The sequence below is a fragment of the Botrytis sinoallii genome, assembly GCF_014898435.1.
Source record: "Botrytis sinoallii strain Bc 23 chromosome Unknown BSIN_009, whole genome shotgun sequence".
Lineage (NCBI taxonomy): Eukaryota > Fungi > Ascomycota > Leotiomycetes > Helotiales > Sclerotiniaceae > Botrytis > Botrytis sinoallii.
The window spans coordinates 1,499,225-1,520,201 of NW_024066036.1; the positions used below are offsets into that span (position 1 = coordinate 1,499,225).

Here is a 20,977-nt window from a genome sequence, read left to right on the forward strand (position 1 = left end):
ACCATTATATCCCATTTCGAACACCTCCACTCTCTTATTCATAACCCCTCTCTCCGTTATCATCTCTAAAACGCCCCAAACAAATGTCTATACTCCAATATCCAGGACCAGAACCAGAATCAGAACCTCGAGCCGTCCCCGCCTGCCATTCCTATACCAACTCCGTTTCCATACCCCGACCACCGATGATATGCCCCCAAGCGAATGCAGCAAATTTGTAGCTCGACAAAACTCCAGCTTAGGGTTCGAACGCAGAACCACCTTCAACAGAGATTAGTTCAATGTTAAAGAGAATGAGCCATTATGAAATAGACTTACAACTCAAATCTTGAAATCATCATCATCTAGCTCAATAAGCATCGACGGACTTGGAGGTGGGTTTGGAGGAGGAGATGGCGGATCATCTCTTGACATATTTGATGCCGAGACAAACTCGACTTTTTGATAATGATATACTCGTCGGTGGGGTGCTCGAACTTGCAGAGCTCCAAGTGATAGAGCTGGAGGAGCAGCTTTACGCTGACGCTGCTGAAGACGCGAAGAGGAAAGATTTGCTTGAGCAATAGCCATCTTCCTTATCTGATCCGAAAGAAAGATTATGGAAAATGTATAGAAATTAGGGGAAAAGAATTTATCATTAATTCCGAGATTAGATATGGATAGGGTCGGTTATCTCCCGTAAGAAGAAATATGATGCTCAAAAAAAAGTAAATCTAGGCAAGCAAGCCACTTTCGGAGAATTACCTAGATGGAAGCTGAAAGTCTCTAAAAAGCACTTGGGTCAAGAAACCACTTTCTTTGCCGACCTTCTATTGTACTTAAATACCCTGTGCTGTTCCTCCTATCTTCTAGATCTATCGTAAAATTCTCAAATGTTCCATAGGCGCCTTCGATACCCGCAAAATGCTTCTACGTGCTTTTGTCACACTGAAGCCCTGTCTAGACCCTCCATACAACCGTACTCCCGACGGCTCTTGGAAGCCTCGAGAGGGCAGTGACATTCATTTGGTCTTGGCTCTCGTCCTGTTCTCCAGAACTCATTTCCAATAAATAGATACTCGTTGAACGAAGCCTTCCAAATCGTGGGGATACACACACAGAACGCTCGCAATAACAACACACAGCAAGAAAACGAAAAAAGAACAACAATAACAACAATCCATCACCCGGGAAGCGGGCACCAGAGAAATTTCCACGCGTTCCAGAAGCAAACATTCGAAAATGCGACAAACCACATTTCGCCAATCTCATCGTTTGGATCCCTTCACCGCGGATGGGATAGATGGAAGAGAAGTAAGCGATATCGGGGAAGAGTCATCGCTTCGCATTGCATGAATGCTCAGTATGTCTGCATAACCTCCCTCGCCACTTTTCCACCTACCAGCAACAGTATGGCTCATCTCCCTCGGCACGTTGCACCCCTGATTTATCTGCAAGCATTGCACTTCTCTCATTTTCTCGCACAAGCAAACACTTTCTTTTCTCTACCCTTCGTACGTACAGTACAAACACTTAAAAGCCTCACGAAGTACCAAACCAACGTTCTCCACATCACAATACCACCAGCACGGTACTCGTACACTCGTGCGCTCCACTCGTCCTGCCACCCATTCTCCCCCATTCCAAGGACCCGGACATGAAGTCCGTCAGTACCACATCTTCTCAAAAAGAGATCACACACACACACACACACTCTCTCTCTCTCCCCCTACATGTGTCCCTCACCCTCACCGATCAACCGAGACACTCCCACCTCACACCAAAGAAACAAGCATCTCCAAAGCATTCCCGTGTCTCCGCTTCCCGTTTGTATTCTCAAGAGATCTTGTGTATGATCTGGAAATTCTCCCGATACCGCGGGTGCGACCTCCTTTCATTTTCTCGAATCGGTCATGGTCCCGATTTCCCCGCATATTGGCTTCATTTCGAAGGAGAAACAACCCCAGACAAAGCAAGGCAAAGAAACGTTATTCGAGCTTCGCGTTACATCCAACCAAATATTAGCAGCTATGTCTTGCGGAAGGGAAGTTGATGAAACACCAACACTCGATACGAGCAAATCTTACGATTGTGTACGATTCCGCCGGGGTGGTAGCGCGAGCACGTCATGTTGTGTAATGTCCCACTTTCATTGCGCAAAAATCATTGGAAGGAATTAATTCTCTCTTTCTTTGCAAATGGGGCAACTATCTAGATACTAAGTTATGTCCCTGAAACTAGCTGTAGGCACCAATGAACGAGGCGGGAAAAGATTGAAGAAAAAGAACTAAAGAGTTACAACCATTTCGCTGTAAACAACATTAAAGTCAAGCTTGCCATTCATTCATTCGCCTTATGCTTCCAAATCAAGATATTCTTGAATCGGTGTATTCTCGGTACGATCTTTCCCATTCATGTCCATCGCCGCGTCCATGTATTCCACACATCATTATGCTCCACGCCAAAGAAAAGTAGGTATCGTATGTGGTTGTGAGATAGAAAAAAACGAGTCTAAGGTAAATGGGCCAACACAGTACTTGCGGTGAGTATCTAATCAACGTTCCTCGGTTGCTTCCCTGCCTCGGACTTTCTTGACCCGGAAGGATCGCTGCATTTAATTCGGACAGTAGCTTTATTGTACTTGACTAACAATTTCGCTTGCCTTTGAAAGTGATTCAACCATTTGTTGACATTCCTTTCTTCTTCGAACAGTGTAGTCGCTTTCCTTGAGCAAATCATCAAGAGTATCGGTTCTGTACATGTTCTCGAGAAGCTCTCGTTGCATTTCATCCTTGGTATATCTACAACAGGTTAATTAAATATAAATTGCGAATTACTCAGGGGTTCTTACTGGACGAGGTTAAGCATAATGGCTTTTGGTACCATATCAATCATGGTTCGCTTTACGATGTTGTAATACGAGTTGATTAGAAGTTCTAGAAAGAGTTAGCAATGAAAACTGAAAGTGTTTCAATTCCACTTACTAATAATCTCAACTTCTGTGCCTTCTCTCTCCGACAAAGTTCCAGAGGCCTTAAGAATTGGAGGTGGGGCTTCCATAGCAGCCATCTTCTTCTTATTCTTGGAAGCAAAGAAACTTCCAAAGAAGCCACCATTTTGTTCGCCCATTCCATCAAGTGTTGGGCTTGCTGTACGTGCAGGCGTTGATGGAATTGGCTTTCCTGACTTGGGATCAACCTGGACGGGCTTTGATGCATTATGTCTTTCACTAACAATAGCCATAGCCTGTAAAATAAATTAGTAAAAATTATGAAGTGATGAACATCAAACTTACTCTGTGGCCGTTGAGGAAGTCGGGATGACCAGTATTGATATAGCACGATTCCATTGCCACCAAATCTTTTACGAGTTTATTGGCGGGATCCATCGCTTTTTTGAAGAATGCAATGACGACAGCATGGAATTTCTCCTTGAGTTGAGGATACCTGCGGAATAGCTGCTTGGCAAGAAGTTGGTTAAGGATCCTGACCAGCTCGTCGTATACCAAAGAAGCGCACTTCAAACTGGGTTCTTCCAGGCGCTTAATTTGTTGTTTAACGATTAGCTCGAAAGCAGTGGTACCGACAAAAAGCGCAGGCGAAGAACCAGAGGAGTTGTATAGGATAGTTCTAATGTCAATATCCTTGACTTGATCAAATGGATCCACAGCCTTAACACCATTCGAATAAAGTTCGTGGAAGACGAAACTGATTCTAGCACCACCTGAGAGTTCGATACTAGAGAGCTCCTGGTTGTTACCCTCCAAGACCGTCCGCCATTCATTTGTGAATTCCGTAATGATGTTGAGCACAATGTTTGCACTATTTCCAAGCATCGAATCTCCAAGACCTGCCAACTCTGCAGTGTACTTTTGTAACGAAGTCTGAATACGAGCCTTAATATCTGGGAGAGTTTGCTTGATATGCATCATCAAGATGAGGTTCAGCTTCCTGGCGAGGTATGGAGTTCCGCAATAAGTGCTCTTATTCTTGTATGCTCGGTGGTTTTCGAAGAAGTTCTTCTCGTTTTCCAATGCTGCAGTAATCTGCTTCTTGTTGTCGATATCCCTCTGACCTCTGTTGACAACTGGAACATAACCTAATCTCAGGGGAATAATTCTTCCAGCCAAAATGTCCACAACGTCAGTTCCGTCGTCCATCAAATCAACCTTTGTCAAAACACCGATAGTTCTTTGACCTTCTGGGTCGACTTCTCGCGCAAGCTTCAATCCATCGGAGTTGGCCAAATCGGTATTGGCACCTGTAACAGCAAGAATGATAGCATTTGGTTTGCTAATCTGCTTAAGAACCATCTCCTTAATCTGTCTTTCAATATCTCTTGGTTGATCTCCAACTGGAACCTTGGTCAAACCAGGCAAATCGACAAGGGTAAGCGTAAGAACATTTGGAGAGTATATGCGAAGGTTAATAGGAGCTGGAGAGAGTCCCGCATTGCGACCTGTCTTCGCCTCTGTTTCCTTCACAATCTCCTCTCTAATCTTGTTGAAGTCATGGAACTTTTGCCCAGGGATATGAAGAAACTCGCCCCATTCATCAGCATTCGCTTCTTTATCACCTCCAGCGGCCAGTTCCTCCGAGTCCTTTACCCCGTTTGATTTCGCGGGAGCTGGTCGGTTGATAAGTTGTAGAATAAGGGGTCGTCTAGTAACAATACCGGTTCCTCGAGGTAAACTGCGCATCATCATAGATTTAGCATATGTATAAACACTGCGGATACGTACGTGGCAGACTCACAAGTCTCTACCAACTATGTTTTCTAGGACCGAACTCTTTCCACTCGACTGACTTCCCACCACTGCGATTTGAGGAAGATCTATGGGATTTTGTACACCGACGGTCGTGAATACATCCTGGAGCTTATTCACAATCTGCAGCATTTGTTTAGCTATACAGCGCAATGAAATACAGCTCAAGGAGTTCCCAACGTTATAAAGACCGGGGTCAGAGATACCGCCTTGTGCGGCCATGGTTGCGTATGAGTGTTGATTTTCAAGGGAGATAGATGGTTTGAGGGTATAGCAAGATCTTTCTGCAAGCTTGTCACTTGTTGGTATTTTCTGATTTTAGGAAAATGGGAGTTGGAGAAGTTCCTGTTTTAGAATGCGACTCCTGTTGATATTCTGTTGTTTAAAACAAACAGGCGTGCGAGGCCAACTTCCACGAGGTGAGGCTAGTAATATGGCCCGTGCTCAGATCCTCAGCAAGATGGATACCTTTGGTGCAGAAAAGTGTTTGGCTTGGCTTGGCTTGGGTTTCGATTCTCATATGATTGTCAGTAGGTATCTGGAGGATAAAAGTTTGATCGTTTTCAGTTATTTCTGGTAAGAAGGATTCTTCTTTCTTAACAGTGAGTAAACCCCAAGTGTCTTAGGAGAATCTATTAAATCACAAAATATTGAAATGTTTGAATGGATGAGAAGTCTCTGAAATCCAGTGGGGGCGCGGGGTTGATACCCAAGCCAAGGAGGGTGTAGAGGACTCAGAAACAGCTCACATATATTAGGTACTTATTAAATCATAGCAAAGACATTTACTCATCTATTGGTCTCTAGCTCAGTGAACACATTGTATTACACACACAGCAAAAAACAAGCAAGCCCATTAGCTTCGTCATCACCCTTACGACGCAGTTTCGCCAGAGCATTAGGCATCTGTATATCATAGCAGGCAAGCACGTGCCCAACCCCCTTTCCAACATTTACGAATACGCGGATAACTTCCACCACCCAATCCGACCATGTCGCCAAAAATTATCACCGTCATTGGATCTCTCAATATCGATCTCGTAACGCTCACCCCCCGCGTTCCCACTGGCGGCGAAACTTTAACCGCTACGTCCTTCAGTACTGGTCCCGGGGGAAAAGGTGCCAATCAAGCTGTGGCATGTGCTCGTCTTTCAAGACCCAATCCCGCTTCCGCTCCATCTCATACTAGCGATGTTCTGGTCAAGATGATTGGTGCCGTTGGTGATGATGAGTAGGTCTTTTATTTCTCCTTTACCGAAATCACATCACACTTCCTTATTTCACATACCTACCTACAAGTGGGTTTCTCTCATTCTGTTTTGTTACGTCTTCAAGTCAAGGAAATTATGCAAGACTTCTATTCTGGACTTTCTTGCTGCGTGATTGGTTTTATAGTACCAATTTTTGTCAGTTAAATAGAAGAAGTACAAGCTTCCGGAGAGTAAAAGATAATCAGCCTATCTTTTCTTCAATGGGCTATTCATATGTTCCACTAGTTTGACAACGGCTGGGGAAAACCCCCTCCTTCGCCCAAAATGATCAGACTTTCCATATTCCTCCAAGCGCCTCTTATACGATATCTAATCACTTTCATATTAACAAACTAACACCCCCTAAGATTCGGTCCCTCCCTTATCTCCTCCCTCAAAGACTCTCTCATCGATACAACCTCGATCCAAACCATCCCCTCCCCAATCCACCGGGCGTAAGCAGTAATCCCTCGTGGAATCCGATAGCGGCGAAAATCGCATCCTCCTTTCCCCAGGCGCAAACCACGTGAGTTAACCTACTTTTCATAATCCATCCCCTTCCAGACCAAACTTCTGTCCAACCTCTTCTCCAACAACCAAACAAAACAAAACAAAACACATCCACTAACCCACAACCTAGTCCCTCCTCCCCTCCACCTTCACAACCCCCACCTCCCTCAGCACCCCCCTCCCCACCACTGCGCGTCCTAAACTTGAATCCCCCCTCGAAACCGTCCGCCAAATCTCAACCTCGCCTCCAACCTCTCCATCCCCATCCTCCTCAACCCCGCTCCCGCCATCAAGCTCCCCGACTCCGCCTACCCATCCATTACCCACCTGATCCTCAACGAAACCGAAGCCGCCATCCTCACTTCGCGTCCCGTCTCCGCCGTCGAAGACCCTTCGTTTGATTGGCGCGTCGTCACAGATGAGTTTCTCAGCAAAGGCGTCAAGACGGTTATCGTAACGCTCGGATCGAAAGGTTCGTCTACCATCACTTCACCAGTTCAAAATATATTCATTCCCACCCTGACCCAAACCCCAAAACTAACCCCCGCCTCCTCCCATCTAGGAGCCATCCTCGCGACCTCCAAGACCTACACCCATATCCCCGCCGAATCCAACATAAAAGTAGTCGACACCACCGCCGCAGGCGACACATTCGTCGGAGCCTACGCCGTCGATCTCGTGCGCCATACTTCTTCAAACACCCAATCCGCCGATCACGATAAAATCCTGCTCTCCGCCGTTCAAAAAGCTTGTAAAGCAGCCGCTCGCACAGTCGAGAAAGAAGGTGCTCAGAGTGCGATTCCTTGGGCTGATGAGATTGATGTTAAGAGGGATTAGTCTTTACTACTTAATACCTAGGTACCCGAATTCATAGATCTAAAGAAATTTAGACATTCTTTTCCTCCATAGAAGAGGATTGTCAAATATACACTAGCAGAGAATTCGACATATCAACATTCAAGACTTCAATGATACATCTAGTCGGTTCGCGATCAATGTCTTAGATATATCTATCATTTCATGCCATGCATTTATTTGCCTTGCCTTGCCTCGCCGTTCCATCCAACCACATCTCACTGAATAGCTCTGACTTAATGTACTCGCCATCGATCCATCAGCGTATACGTAAAGGTCGAAAGCATTGAAAACCAATTTACAAAAACGCACACTGACTAAAACTCCATCGCCGTTACCGTATGTTATATCCCAAACACCATTGATGCCTACCCATATGCAATCCTTCCTGCATTCCACCCAATCGCCACCCCGAGAGCTGTATGTAACGTGAATAAATAAAAATAAAGTTGATGAAAGATGCAAAAACAATGAAAAGGAGAAATTGTAGCATCATTTCTCATAAAGCATTACGAGAGGCCCGTGCACTGGCGTGAAATTTCCAATCACCAGCCATTAGATTCACGCTGCGAGCCATTGAATACACTCTGTTTAGAGACTCCTTGAAGACTATTCTCGCTCGACCATCTGGTAGATTTGTTAGCTCGATTCATGCCTTGATCGGATGGTATAAAACTTAATTCGAACTTTGCCGTCATCACCAGCGGAAGCGAACATTCTTGGATTCATTGGATTCCAAGAAACTGCATTGCAGCAACCTTTCTTGTGAGCTTCTAGCTTTTCTACCACTGAACCGTTCTCTCGGTGGTATATCACAACATTGCCTTCTATAGGTGAATGTATTAGTAATGCAGGCGTACAATCCAAAATCCGAATCTTACCTTCACTTCCGCTAACCACAAAACTTTCATTGGCACCACCGAAAGAGCTTCTGATAATGAATTCACCCCCTTATCCCCCAGATACGAAGGTTCGAATTGTTTCGCCGGTATCTATATCCAACATGCGTGTTTCTCCAGTGTTACAATGTATCAGCAGGTGCCTTGAATTATCGCTGACGTTGATCGAGCATAGCTGAACTTTGAGGTCCAGCTCATATTCAAGCTCGTGAGTTATGAAATTATAAACATAGAGATGGGTCAAGTGTTCGATGGCCACTAGTCGGCTCCCGTCTGGTGTGAGTGCTATATCTCGAATACGATGATCTCGGCTCCAATCATATACGCGCTCACCATTGAGATTCCACTGGCATAAATTCTTTGTAGTAGCCAAGCTGCCTGTGATAAAGGATTGTCCATCCGATGTCCATACACAACAGGAAACAGGCTCCCCAAAACGAGGGAGCTTCATTAACAAATCGCCAGTCTAAGAAATCAGCGAGGGGATCTTGAATATGGACTTTTAACTTACTGCAGTATTCCACAACAAAGCTCTGTTATCACGCCCACATGTGACCATTCTCGTGTCATCAGGACTCCAAGCAAAAGAACAGACTCCACCTTCATGTTCAGAAAAGGAAGTATGGACACTGAAAGCCGGAACATTATAAATAACAAGAACACCATCGCTGCCACAGCTTGCCAATAGAGTTCCATCGTGTGAGAATTTTGTATCCCATACTTCACCAGCATGTTTAGTAAGTTCCATGATGGGCCGCAATGGAACGTTACTTCGGTCGCATGTGTGATCTTGGTACAGCGAAGGTGATTCGTGTGTGTTGTGATAAATGCATGTAGATATCTGATGTTGTTTTACTTGGTCAAAAAGTGTGGCTAAGCGATTCTCAGGTAACATGGCTGATGGTGAAATGCATCCTAGGAGAGTGTTAGTATCACCTAGTAACCGATGTCATTAACAAAAATCTTACTAGATAGTTGTGAGAGGAGTAAATGTCTGGATTGTCCAGCGGCCCCATCCCAATTAGCCTTGACCTTAAGGTCCGCAGGTGTACACATCAGTAAGCTAGTACAGGTGATCAGTGCTTGGTCGAGATAAAGATTGTAGAAATATATCAACAAAAGCATACCTTGATAGAAATGCAACTTGGCGGTATCTTGATATAGTGGAGTAAGCTCGGATCGCAAAACGTTTATTGCTCTGCCCATGTCTTTTCGTTCAAGTAATTCCAAGAACTTTTGTTGCCGCATCCAAAACCTCATAATGTTCTTATCCACACCATCTCGGAGAACCAATCCATTCCCATGAATATTAACTCCGCCTCCCTCTGTAGATCCCCCAAAAAGCAGTTCTTCCGCTTCGGTCCACTCGCCCTGTAAAACTGCATTTCGGAAAGCTGCTACAATCGGACTTTCAAGATCATAACCACTTTCCTGACTTAGTCTCGCTGCAGCACCATTGTAACCCAAGTCAGTCAAAGCTTGGACCAAGATCCTAGTGACTTCCTCTCTATTATGTCCAAAATATGAAGATGTTGTTTTGACACCTGCATCTGAGTGTCCATTGGTGCTTGATCCATTCATGGCTACCGAGGAAGAATGTGCACCATTGGCAGAGTTTGAGAGGGCTGCCTTGTGTAAACGAGATGTCTCCGATCCATTTGAGAATGGTTTAGAGCTACCGTTCGTGGTACTATCCTCCACTTCAGATCTCATACTAGCACTTTGACGTCTTCTTTTGTTGCGGTGTTCGCTTTGTAGGCTTGAAGGATTCGAAGAGTCTCCAGGACTCGAAAAAGTGTTTGATTGTTCCCCTCGGTCAATAGTATGATCTCGACGTCTACGACCGAGGACTTGATCTTGAGCACGTCTCGGCCGGAGCTCAGCTTGAGGTATACCACGAGTTCTAGCAGTTTGCCTAGTTGTAGAATCTATGCTATGTCTCTCGAGAGAAGGCGGGGGGTCGATTTGATCTGATCTGTGATGTGATGGCGGTAGAGGGGCTTGGGCTGAGAAGATAGTGCTGGTTGATCGTTGAGGGGAAGTCGGGATGGGTGGGTCGTCGGGGATGGATAAGGATAATGGTGGTATATGGGGGCTGTCGTCTGCCAGGACGAAATCTGCGGAAGTGCCGCTGCTTGAATGTAGATTCAGAGAGGGGCCTCAAGAATCTTATGGGGGTTGTTAAATTGAGGCACCAAGATGCAAGTTGTTGTGATGCAAGTTGTTGTAATGCAGGCAAAAGTTGAAGTAAACAAGTATAGAAAGTCTGGGGTTGTCGTGGTTAAATGCTTGCCTTTGCATCTGTAAGACGAACCGAAGCTCGAGCGAAGTAGAAGCAGCTAATAGAGTGAATGATTAGAATCCGTCAAAGAGGTGGGTTCGAACAGAACTTGTGGAGTGAATTCGAATGTTGATGGAGAGAGATGGAATGGATGAATGAATCACAAAGGATCTTATCAATGTTATTCACATACTTATTCGTTGCAGTACGTATAGAGTTCGTGATGATTTATTAAAGACGAAAAGTGATTTAAAAAAGTCAATCGAGCTCTCTCTTCATGTATGTAGGGGGGTATTTCTCATTGTAACTGTAAGTCCGTAATGGAAGGATGTCGGACAGGTATTTGGGGTTCCAGCACATGAGGTATGGATCACAATGTATGATACCTAGGAAGGTGGGTAGGTATGTATGTGCTTGGATTAGGAATACGGTGAACCATTGGCCCTTTCCAGTCAGCAGCAGTCAGTCACCCTACCCTATCAGGATTCTTATCAACCTGGGAGGACTGGAAGATAGACTTTTCAAGAACATGCGCTACATATAAACTTAATCTACCACCGAGCCGCTTTGAGACTACACATCTGCAGATGGATTGACTGGTGATGATTCACATTATGATACTAGGTTGAGAAGGAAGTGCATGTAAGAAGGGATATGTGACCTCATCAAATGGACGGTGCTGTGGTTTGAGAGAGGGGGCAGAGAAGAAGAGGAACAGGAAGATGGAATGAATGAAATGAATTCACGAAGATATATATAGCTCCGTTGAGCACCTACATAGGTACTGGGTATTCTTGAGAAGAGAAGGCGACGATAATCTATGTAGGTAGGTACATCTATCTACCTACCTAGGTCCCAACAAGTAGCTACTTATTCAGGTACGGTACGGTACCGCATACATCCATTATTACTACAGAGACCTAAAATTATGATAAATGAACCCACCCTTATATCATCCCTTCCACCATTTACTAACCACTCTCGCCATTATCCGCCCTCGCCGCTGTCCGTACCAATTGAAAGCGTGTATCATTCAAGATCATCAATGGTGGGGGAAACTTGGGACAGGAATGAAGGCGTGTCTCTAGAGCAGTACGAGCGGTGTTTAGTAAATACATATGTTGTAAGCTCAGTCAGGTACATATCTACGAGATATACCCACCAACCTATTACTTGGATACTACCTACCTACCAACTACCTAGATAGACTCAAGATAAAGTGCACCCAGACCTTCACATCGTATCTGTAGTAATAACAAGGCTTGTTTGTACGTACTCCAAGGCTCCTTCCGTTGACCGACTGATATCCATATCCACTTGTTCTATAATTGATCTCTCTCGACGCACCGGTACCATTGATCCTGTTTACATGTCATGTACTCGTACATAATACACACATCGTACATATTCCACTCCCACCCAATTTTCAATCTGGAGTTGGTTGGTTAATAATTAAATAAATTCCCATTCGTCTCCATCCTTGATCCTTTTATGTCACTTGGTCTTCGTCCTCGTTTGAAAGCTCGGCCCTCATTCTTAGATCTCATCAAAATCCAACATATTGATACCTTGTCAATAGCTCCAGTCGAGCTTAATCAAGAGCCATTACCACAACTTCCTCTATCACCCCCTCCAACAACAATCCAATTCGTAGTTCCTAATACAAGCAAAGAAATCGCCAACATGGCTCCTCAACGAGATGCAGATGGAGAGGAACAATTTGGTTGGTCCTGTCCTGTTTTCCCTATCCTACCAACATAATTGCTAATCGCCTGTCGACAGGTTCAATTTACTCCGTCTCAGGGTTTGTGAAAGACTTCATCAATATGTCTTCCTCCAGCTAATTATCTTTAGTCCGGTCGTAGTGGCAGAGAATATGATCGGAGTTGCCATGTACGAGTTGGTAGGTTTGATTTGCCAATTTAACCAACTATTGCGTTGCTAACTCATGAATAGGTTAGAGTCGGTCACGATAATCTCGTCGGTGAAGTTATTCGAATCGAAGCGGATAGAGCGACTATTCAAGTATACGAGGAAACAGGTATGGGAAAACATGTGGCTTTGGGTTGGAATTATAACTGACTGTTGGGTATAAAGCTGGTGTCACTGTTGGAGATCCCGTTGTGCGTACTGGAAAGCCTTTGTCCGTCGAGTTGGGCCCAGGTCTTATGGAAACAATTTACGACGGTATTCAAAGACCTCTCAAAGCTATCGCAGACAGCTCCAATAGTATCTACATTCCCCGTGGTATTTCCGCTCCAGCTTTAAACAGAGAAAAGGACTGGGACTTTAAGCCGATTATGAAGGTTGGAGATCACATTACTGGAGGCGACATTTGGGGTACCGTCTACGAGAACTCCCTCCTGGATGATCACAAGATTCTTTTCCCACCCAGAGCCAGGGGTACAATTACTCGCATTGCTGAAAAGGGAAGCTACAAGGTCGACCAAAAGATCCTCGAGGTTGAATTTGATGGCAAGAAGACCGAATATAGCATGATGCACACATGGCCTGTACGTGTACCACGACCAACTACCGAGAAATTGGCAGCAGATAAGCCATTTATCGTTGGACAACGTGTCTTGGATGCCCTTTTCCCTAGTGTTCAAGGAGGAACTGTTGCCATTCCAGGTGCTTTCGGTTGTGGTAAGACTGTTATTAGTCAATCGGTTTCTAAGTTCTCGAACAGTGATATCATTGTATATGTTGGATGGTAAGGTTTCGTCTTTTCAAAATCACGGCGACATGATACTAATATCATATATAGTGGAGAGCGTGGAAATGAGATGGCTGAAGTCTTGATGGATTTCCCAGAACTTTCCATTGAAATTGATGGACGCAAAGAACCTATCATGAAGCGTACAACACTTATTGCTAACACCTCTAACATGCCTGTCGCAGCTCGTGAGGCTTCTATTTACACTGGCAAGTCCCCCCAAAGATGTTCTTTCCCTCTTTCCAACACTACACCTGCACCTACACCAGCACCTTCCCTTGATCAGTCGGTAAGTCGGTGAGTCATTGGAATCAGCAGCCACCTGGTCCTGATCTTTCTTTCATCACCTCACATCTGGAGCAACTATCTTCGATCTATCTCTTTCGACAACAATCGACTGGCCTTTCCATTGACTCATTTACTGGCTTTATCGACAAATCGATATACTGGCTCCATCTATAGGACAACACTCTACTGGCTTATCTACTGGACATCATTACATCTCACCGACTCATTAACAACATTCATTTACTAATTATATCTCGATTTTGTAGGAATAACAATCAGCGAATACTTTCGCGATATGGGAAAGGATGTTGCCATGATGGCAGATTCTACATCTCGTTGGGCTGAGGCTCTTCGTGAAATTTCTGGTCGTTTGGGAGAGATGCCTGCTGATCAAGGTTTCCCCGCTTATCTTGGAGCTAAACTTGCTAGTTTCTACGAACGTGCTGGTAAAGTTCAAGCTCTTGGTGGACCTGATCGTGAAGGTAGTGTTAGTATTGTCGGTGCCGTCAGTCCCCCTGGTGGTGATTTCTCCGATCCTGTGACAAGTAGTACTTTGGGTATTGTGCAAGTTTTCTGGGGTCTCGACAAGAAACTTGCTCAACGTAAACATTTCCCTTCTATCAATACTGCAGTCAGTTACAGTAAATATACTACTGTTCTCGACAAATACTACGAGAAGGATTTTCCCGAATTTCCCAGACTTCGAGACCGTATCAAGCAACTTTTAACTGATTCTGAAGAATTGGATCAAGTCGTTCAACTGGTTGGAAAGTCAGCATTATCTGACCCTGACAAGATTACCCTGGATGTAGCTGCATTGATCAAGGAAGATTTCTTGCAACAAAATGGTTACAGTGACTATGATCAATTCTGTCCTATCTGGAAGACTGAATGGATGATGAAGGCAATGATGGGATTCCACGATGAGGCTCAAAAAGCAGTCGCACAAGGTCAAAGTTGGGCTAAAGTACGTGAAGCTACCGGAGAGCTTCAATCCCAATTGAGAAATATGAAATTCGAGGTTCCAAGTGAAGGCGAGGAGAAGATCACAAAGAAGGTATGTTCATCCATAGTATTCATTTATCTGAGAGTATATTTATCTAACATCTTTACAGTACGAGGATCTTGTTCAGGCTATGACTGATAAATTCGCTTCGGTTACCGATGAGTAAAAGAGAGCATAATAGGCGATTGTTTTGGGGGAAGCGGTATGGTGGTTTGCATTTCTTGCTTTAACTTGTATCAAAGTTTTGTTGGGTGATAGATATGAGATTGTATGCATATAACGAGCGAATGGACTTCATAAAAATGAATTTTCTTCAACAGTCTTGTTGATGTGTATATGTATAGTTTGACTACTAGTTCATTATACAAATGACAGGCGTGAATGTCTTTATATTGTGATTATTGACTACAAACTAAATCATCTAAATCTTTTAAATCATCTAAATCATCTAAATCATCTAAATCATCTAAATCATCTAAATCATCTAAATCATCTACAACATTCGAATGTCCAACTACAATATATACAACACAATACAATAATAACAATTGATAACACCCAACTAACTAATCTAAGATTACTTTAATAAATTCATAATTATTAAAAGATACTCTAATATAAGAAAGGTCTTCATTAGAATATGAACATTTACAATTGAGATATTAATTATTCTAAAGAGTTTATTCAATTTGAATACAATACCATGATACCGTCAATGTGCGGTCGTGAACAACCTGTCGCACCGCCGAGCGCGTCGGGTCGCGACCCAATCGCTTCAACAATAATAACAACAATCATATCGATAATTGAAGCAAATAGAAATAACGATATACAATCTATCTACAAAGCAATAACCAATCAATTCTATAAGAAGAACAAAAAGTGATAAGTAATTCTAAAAATTACAAATACAATCGATATATGCATTAAAACCCTAAACAAAACGGAATTGAGCTATGTCACGGATCGCATCCAATCACAACTGCGATCGCTTATGTGCGCGCTTGCGCATGTACATGATCATGTGTACATAGCTAGTATATAGAAACGCTTTACGAATGCTTTGTTCCCGATTCTGTAATTATAGATTCTAAGAATAAATTGTATTCTGTTCTTGTAATTCTTTTAAAACAAAGTGTTATATTATTTACAACTTACTATACGATTGCATAGCCATCTGGTGATCAATCAAATAATATCTTATAATTATAATACCTTCTTGGGTATATCGAGGATATTCGATATCATTTATAGGAAGAGGGCTGATTTCGAGTAAATCTATTTGATGAAAAATAACAAACCCCTAACATATAGAGTTACAAGTATTATTATCATATTCAACCCATTTATTTTTATTGTTTTTATATAAAAAATAATATAATAATATATCTTTTTATATATATATATATATAGTTCTATATTCATATAGTATACTAAGAGCGAATCACAAGATCACATGATCAAATCACATGATCGTCGCTTAAGAGAGCTCTTAGCCTAGAACGGCCTGAAAATCAATTCTTTATTAGCTCTTTATTAGTTCTTTCAATCCATTCGTAGTAAGATCGACATGGTACTAGCGAAATCGAATAAGGAATAAGAAAGAAAAGCTTTATTTGATGGAATGGCCGGATTAGGAAGAGATCTACGAGAAATAAACGAAAGTGGAAAGCTAGATTAGTAGGAAAAAGCATAAAATAAGGCCTTTTCCCCTCGAATATAGAAAAAGAAAATAAGAATATTATATACTGTTTCATGAAAATCACGTGTTTCATAGCTATTTAGTTGTTAATACGAGCCAGCTTCCCATAATAGACTAATATTAGTCTATTCCCTCTTATATACTATATACTCATATACTAGCTCATGACCTACGATACTAAGTATATATTTTATTATTAGCAAATCAAATAGGATATGGTAAGTATTAAGAATTGAGTATTTGTTAATATTAATCTAAAGTAAATCCCTGCTTTTGATTTGCTTTATTTATCTGACCTTTAAGTTGCCTCCTTTTTGTATGTAGATGATCACTTGTGGCCTATACTTAGGGTTATCAGTTATTCTCTAGATATTGATTGACTGGTATTGGTTATATGCGGTATGATTTTGGATTGCCAAGTTATTGTATAATCAGGGTTTTTGGATACAGATGATATCCATATCAGTTTCTTCAGCGATTTGTAAGAGGGTAATATGATTGGAATGTTTGTATTCTATATTCGCCTATACAATCATAAGCCCCCTTCTCTCTATTAAATTCATATTAGTTATATAACTTATATAAGAGTAGTAACAGCTTTGTCAATATTTGACTTACTCTTTTCGCTTATTTCAGAATCAGGAGGTAAAAAGGCTTTTTCAGTTATAGCTATTATATTATAGTTTACCTCTTTATTAATACAATACAGAGAGTTACAGCTTGGGATATAAATCGAATTATTAAAAAGCCTTTTTTCTAATTAGGTTTATTTGAGTAATTAGTTTATCAATTGCTATTCATTCTTGTAAGCAATGATATAGGCTTTTGGTATAGAGAGTTTGAGAATGATTATTTGAAACTGTTTAACTAATATTGGAATAAGTACCTTTCCCTTATGTATTTCCTGAATCTCTCTTCAATCAGTAATCCTGACTTCTCTCACTTGTCGGTAAGTGAGTCTAATCAGTTTTCTATTAACTAATTATAATACTGCTGGACAATTGCTGTATATAAATCGGAAAGATTCTAGGTATTCCGCACATTAAGCATTGTTTTGGTATTGTTTATAGATCTTTCTATTAGTGTGTTTAGTAGTCAATTCACTATATCTAAAATAGCAAGCTGGGCGATAATATACATATAGGTTATAATATAGCTAGCATTTGTTGGAATACTATTATAATTGAAAGTATTATAATCTATTAAAAGACTTTGAGTATTCATTAATATTAAATAGCTGGAATAGTTTTATTATCTTTTTAAAACTAATAATTCAATTAATTCTCCCTATAAAAGAATTCACTCTGTATTTAAAGACTCTGTATTATATTGATTCCTCTTTTATTTATATCTTAATTTCTTTTCAAATAATTATATCTAAAAATATTATAAATATACCTAGCATATTATAAAGAACCTAAAGCATAATATAATTGTATTAGATCTTTATAGCTTAAGCATTATTCGCATTAAATATAATAATCAATTATATATGATTTTTGTTTTATAAGAGATTCTTGTATTCCTTTAATATTTTGTATCTTAAGGTTTACTCTATTCTATTATAATAAAGTAAAAGAATTAATTCAAGCTTTAATTCAGAAACTACTTTTATAATCTTTAGTCATAATTCGAAAAGATTATTAATAATTATCTATTGCTTATTTCCTATCTTTATAAAAATTATATAGCTATTTTGCTCCTATTGTTCGCATTTCTATATTATTTCTATCGTTTTGGATATACTTACCTTAATACCCTTTGATACCTAAAGTATCTCTCTAGTCTTGAGTATATTAATATAGGATTTAGTAATTCCCTTTAGGATTACTTTAGTGATTAGTATAGGGATTCTCTGTGTAGACCCGGCTTATCTTATAGTCTTAATTATACTATCAATATATATAAACCTTAGCATATCAATATAACTTAATTCCGTTTTGCTTAAAGTTTTAATACATATATCAATCATACTCGTAATCTTTAGGATTACTTATTGCTTTTTGTTCTTCTTATAGAATTGATCGATTATTGCTTTATAAATAGATTGTATATTGTTATCTCCACTTATTTCAATTATCAATATAATCATTGTTATTATTATTAAAGTGATTGGATTACAACCCGATACGCTCGGCGGTATAATAGATTGCTCACGACTGTACATTGACAATATCATGATATTATAAGATTCCTTTAATATGATTTGTTATAATATAGCTAGTGATTAATTGGAATATAATTGAGAATCAATGTCTTATTAATATTATAATAGATAGTAGTGACTTTGTCAAATCCGGAGACTATTGCTTTTGTAAATATAATCAAATCTAAAAGATATCTAGGTGGTATCTAGTCCAATACGATTGAGTGATTGAGGGAGTGTAGCTTTGCTTGGCGAATGAATCTGGCTTTGGTACCGTTGTAAAATTCCGGTATCCTGTAAAATATCATAAAGCGCACAGCGCTATCACAATAGAGATTATACAAAATACTCAGATACATAGTACTACAATAATCCAACCTACAGGGTTGAAAAGGGTGATAAAGCTCTGATAGACGATTGCTACCTACTCTTATCTTCTTTCGATAATTCGAGAATCCTAATTATAATACAATTCCCTCGATTTTCTATCTTTTAATTCTTTTCTTCATTTTAATTTTTGTAAGCTCTATATTGATGGTAATGATACAATATAAACAACTAATAATACCTTACAAATCGATTAAACTTTATATAATTAAGGATTACCTATAAAAAACCTTAAAGTTAAGAATACTTTGGATATAGTTTATAGAGGAACTATAAAAACCCATCTGATTTAATAAAGATTTTCTTTGTTTCAGAAATTTTCCTATTATCCCCCCCATTTCTTTAATAGTTTTTTGATTATTCATATCTATAATTTAATAAATATAATAATCATTATATTGGAAGTTGTGGCATGTGCGCTATGCTACTGTGTATATATCACTTCCACTTTATAGTTAGATTTTACCTTAATACTACTAATCTACATAGTCAATATTACATGCATTCCACTAGCCTGCTCCTTCATTGTGAATAGATTATAAGCCCGGTAGCTCTGCAATAAGACTAAGACCGAAAGCTCTTTGAATAGCTTACATTGTTAAAGTAAAGGTTGATAACAAGAAACTCCTATACAATGCAATGTCAATATACAAGGTACGCACAGCAAACAGATTGTTGAATAGTAATAACAAAGTAATTATTTATATTATATCTTTTCCCTTAAGTATAATAACAAAGTAATTACTTATATTGTACTTTTTCCCTAAGTAAGAAAAACTACAAATTACTACTAAAAGAACTATCCATTCTAGCTTGATATTAAAGAGCTTATTAATTATATAATATTCAATATCACTTTAAAAATCATTATTTATAAATCAAAATTCATTATTTTCAATTACCTTGTCTTAAAGAGAATTTCTCTTTGCAAATACTAGTATATCCAAAACTGAGATAGTGTAGCCTAAACAGTTCCTTTTCCTTTTTTACTTTTTTATTTCATTATCAAAATATATTCAGATTATTGATATAAGTTTTCTATTTATAAAATCTCAAAATAAACAAAAACATTGAATTCAAGGATTACTTCAAGTATATCTCTCTCTTTATTCAAGAGAATCACAAACACTAGACTTATTAAATAAGAATTCAACTTTGAGGAAAAGGCTAATTCTATATATACAAGAAAATATTATAGGAATATATGTAGATTATAAACGCCAATAGATTAATCAAGGATTTTGAAGAATTCCAAGTTTTCAGTGATAGTGACAATATTATAATAAAGATTCGATTCAATATCAATAAAAAGGCTACCTTTTTTTAAAAACAATACTAATACATTATCTTATATCTGTTGTTTATTATCTAATAATAATAAGGTTTTAATAAACGAATATAATATAATAAAAAAACTTTGGAATTATTTGGCTATCAAATACTCTAGAATCGATAATATAGCAGTAAACAAGTATCTCCTCAAAATCAAGACCTTCTTTTTTGATGATATCCTTGATATAACTATTATAAATATATGGATAAGCTTAAGGATCTTTAAAGAAAACTTTTATCTATAGATACTTTAGCTAATACTTTGTATATAGATAAATTACTTTTTCAAAGCTTGACCTTATCTCTCCCTGATGAGTACAAAGTTATTATTGATATAATTCGTGTTATCAGTTCTACTTTAAGTATTAATAATAAGATTAAGCATTTGCAGGTTAAAGAAGCTGAAATGCAGAATTCTGGAGATTCGGTATATTTTGTAAAAGGAAGGAAATATATTCTATTTTATTGTTAGTATAAGATTAGTATAAGCTCAGAGTTCGATATACTTATTATTATTTGTAAACTCTATAACAAATCTGATTACTTAATCCTAAAATGCTTTCAACTCTGGTGTACTAAATGTCTTTTGAAATTCGATTTAAAGTATAAACAAAAGAGAAAATAATCCATCTTTTTATTATAAAAAAACAAAAAGTATAGGGAGTATAAGGCTTATATCGCTAAATCAAGCTTTGATATTACTAAAAGTATTATTGATAATAAGTCTAACTCTAAGCATTATTATTTTATCAAGAAAAGTATTAATAAGGTATTCTCATTATAATAATATACTGATACTAACACTACCTTATATATATCTAATCAACATTCTCTTTTCAGAAGCCTAATCCATATTCTATA

At 39.4% G+C, this 20,977-nt stretch overlaps 5 protein-coding genes across 5 annotated transcripts; 2 read left to right on the top strand and 3 right to left on the bottom strand.

Annotated features, from left to right (window-relative positions):
* Positions 1–321: 321 nt before the first annotated feature.
* On the bottom strand, positions 322–570 carry EAF02_006024 (uncharacterized protein; the record flags this gene model as incomplete). Its single annotated transcript, XM_038902072.1, has 1 exon — positions 322–570. The coding sequence occupies one exon, from the start codon at positions 568–570 to the stop codon at positions 322–324; it is 249 nt and encodes an 82-aa protein (XP_038758289.1).
* A 2,041-nt stretch (positions 571–2,611) lies between these two features.
* EAF02_006025 (uncharacterized protein) lies at positions 2,612–4,966 on the bottom strand (the record flags this gene model as incomplete). Its single annotated transcript, XM_038902073.1, has 6 exons — positions 2,612–2,780; positions 2,831–2,915; positions 2,964–3,225; positions 3,275–4,670; positions 4,734–4,867; positions 4,925–4,966. 6 exons carry the CDS (start codon positions 4,964–4,966, stop codon positions 2,612–2,614), a joined length of 2,088 nt encoding a protein of 695 aa, XP_038758290.1.
* A 770-nt stretch (positions 4,967–5,736) lies between these two features.
* EAF02_006026 (uncharacterized protein) lies at positions 5,737–7,341 on the top strand (the record flags this gene model as incomplete). Its single annotated transcript, XM_038902074.1, has 5 exons — positions 5,737–5,975; positions 6,363–6,449; positions 6,635–6,698; positions 6,799–6,976; positions 7,067–7,341. The coding sequence occupies 5 exons, from the start codon at positions 5,737–5,739 to the stop codon at positions 7,339–7,341; spliced, it is 843 nt and encodes a 280-aa protein (XP_038758291.1).
* A 138-nt stretch (positions 7,342–7,479) lies between these two features.
* Positions 7,480–10,559, bottom strand: EAF02_006027 (uncharacterized protein; the record flags this gene model as incomplete). The annotated part of the gene is given in 8 exon segments (XM_038902075.1): positions 7,480–7,986; positions 8,036–8,186; positions 8,241–8,290; positions 8,307–8,351; positions 8,363–8,724; positions 8,770–9,173; positions 9,227–10,417; positions 10,454–10,559. The coding sequence occupies 8 exon segments, from the start codon at positions 10,557–10,559 to the stop codon at positions 7,905–7,907; spliced, it is 2,391 nt and encodes a 796-aa protein (XP_038758292.1). The 3' UTR covers positions 7,480–7,904.
* A 1,239-nt stretch (positions 10,560–11,798) lies between these two features.
* Positions 11,799–14,937, top strand: EAF02_006028 (uncharacterized protein). Its single transcript, XM_038902076.1, has 8 exons — positions 11,799–12,262; positions 12,322–12,343; positions 12,394–12,442; positions 12,496–12,580; positions 12,637–13,252; positions 13,307–13,552; positions 13,823–14,600; positions 14,659–14,937. The coding sequence occupies exons 1-8, from the start codon at positions 12,031–12,033 to the stop codon at positions 14,713–14,715; spliced, it is 2,085 nt and encodes a 694-aa protein (XP_038758293.1). The 5' UTR covers positions 11,799–12,030; the 3' UTR covers positions 14,716–14,937.
* The last annotated feature ends 6,040 nt before the right edge of the window (positions 14,938–20,977 follow it).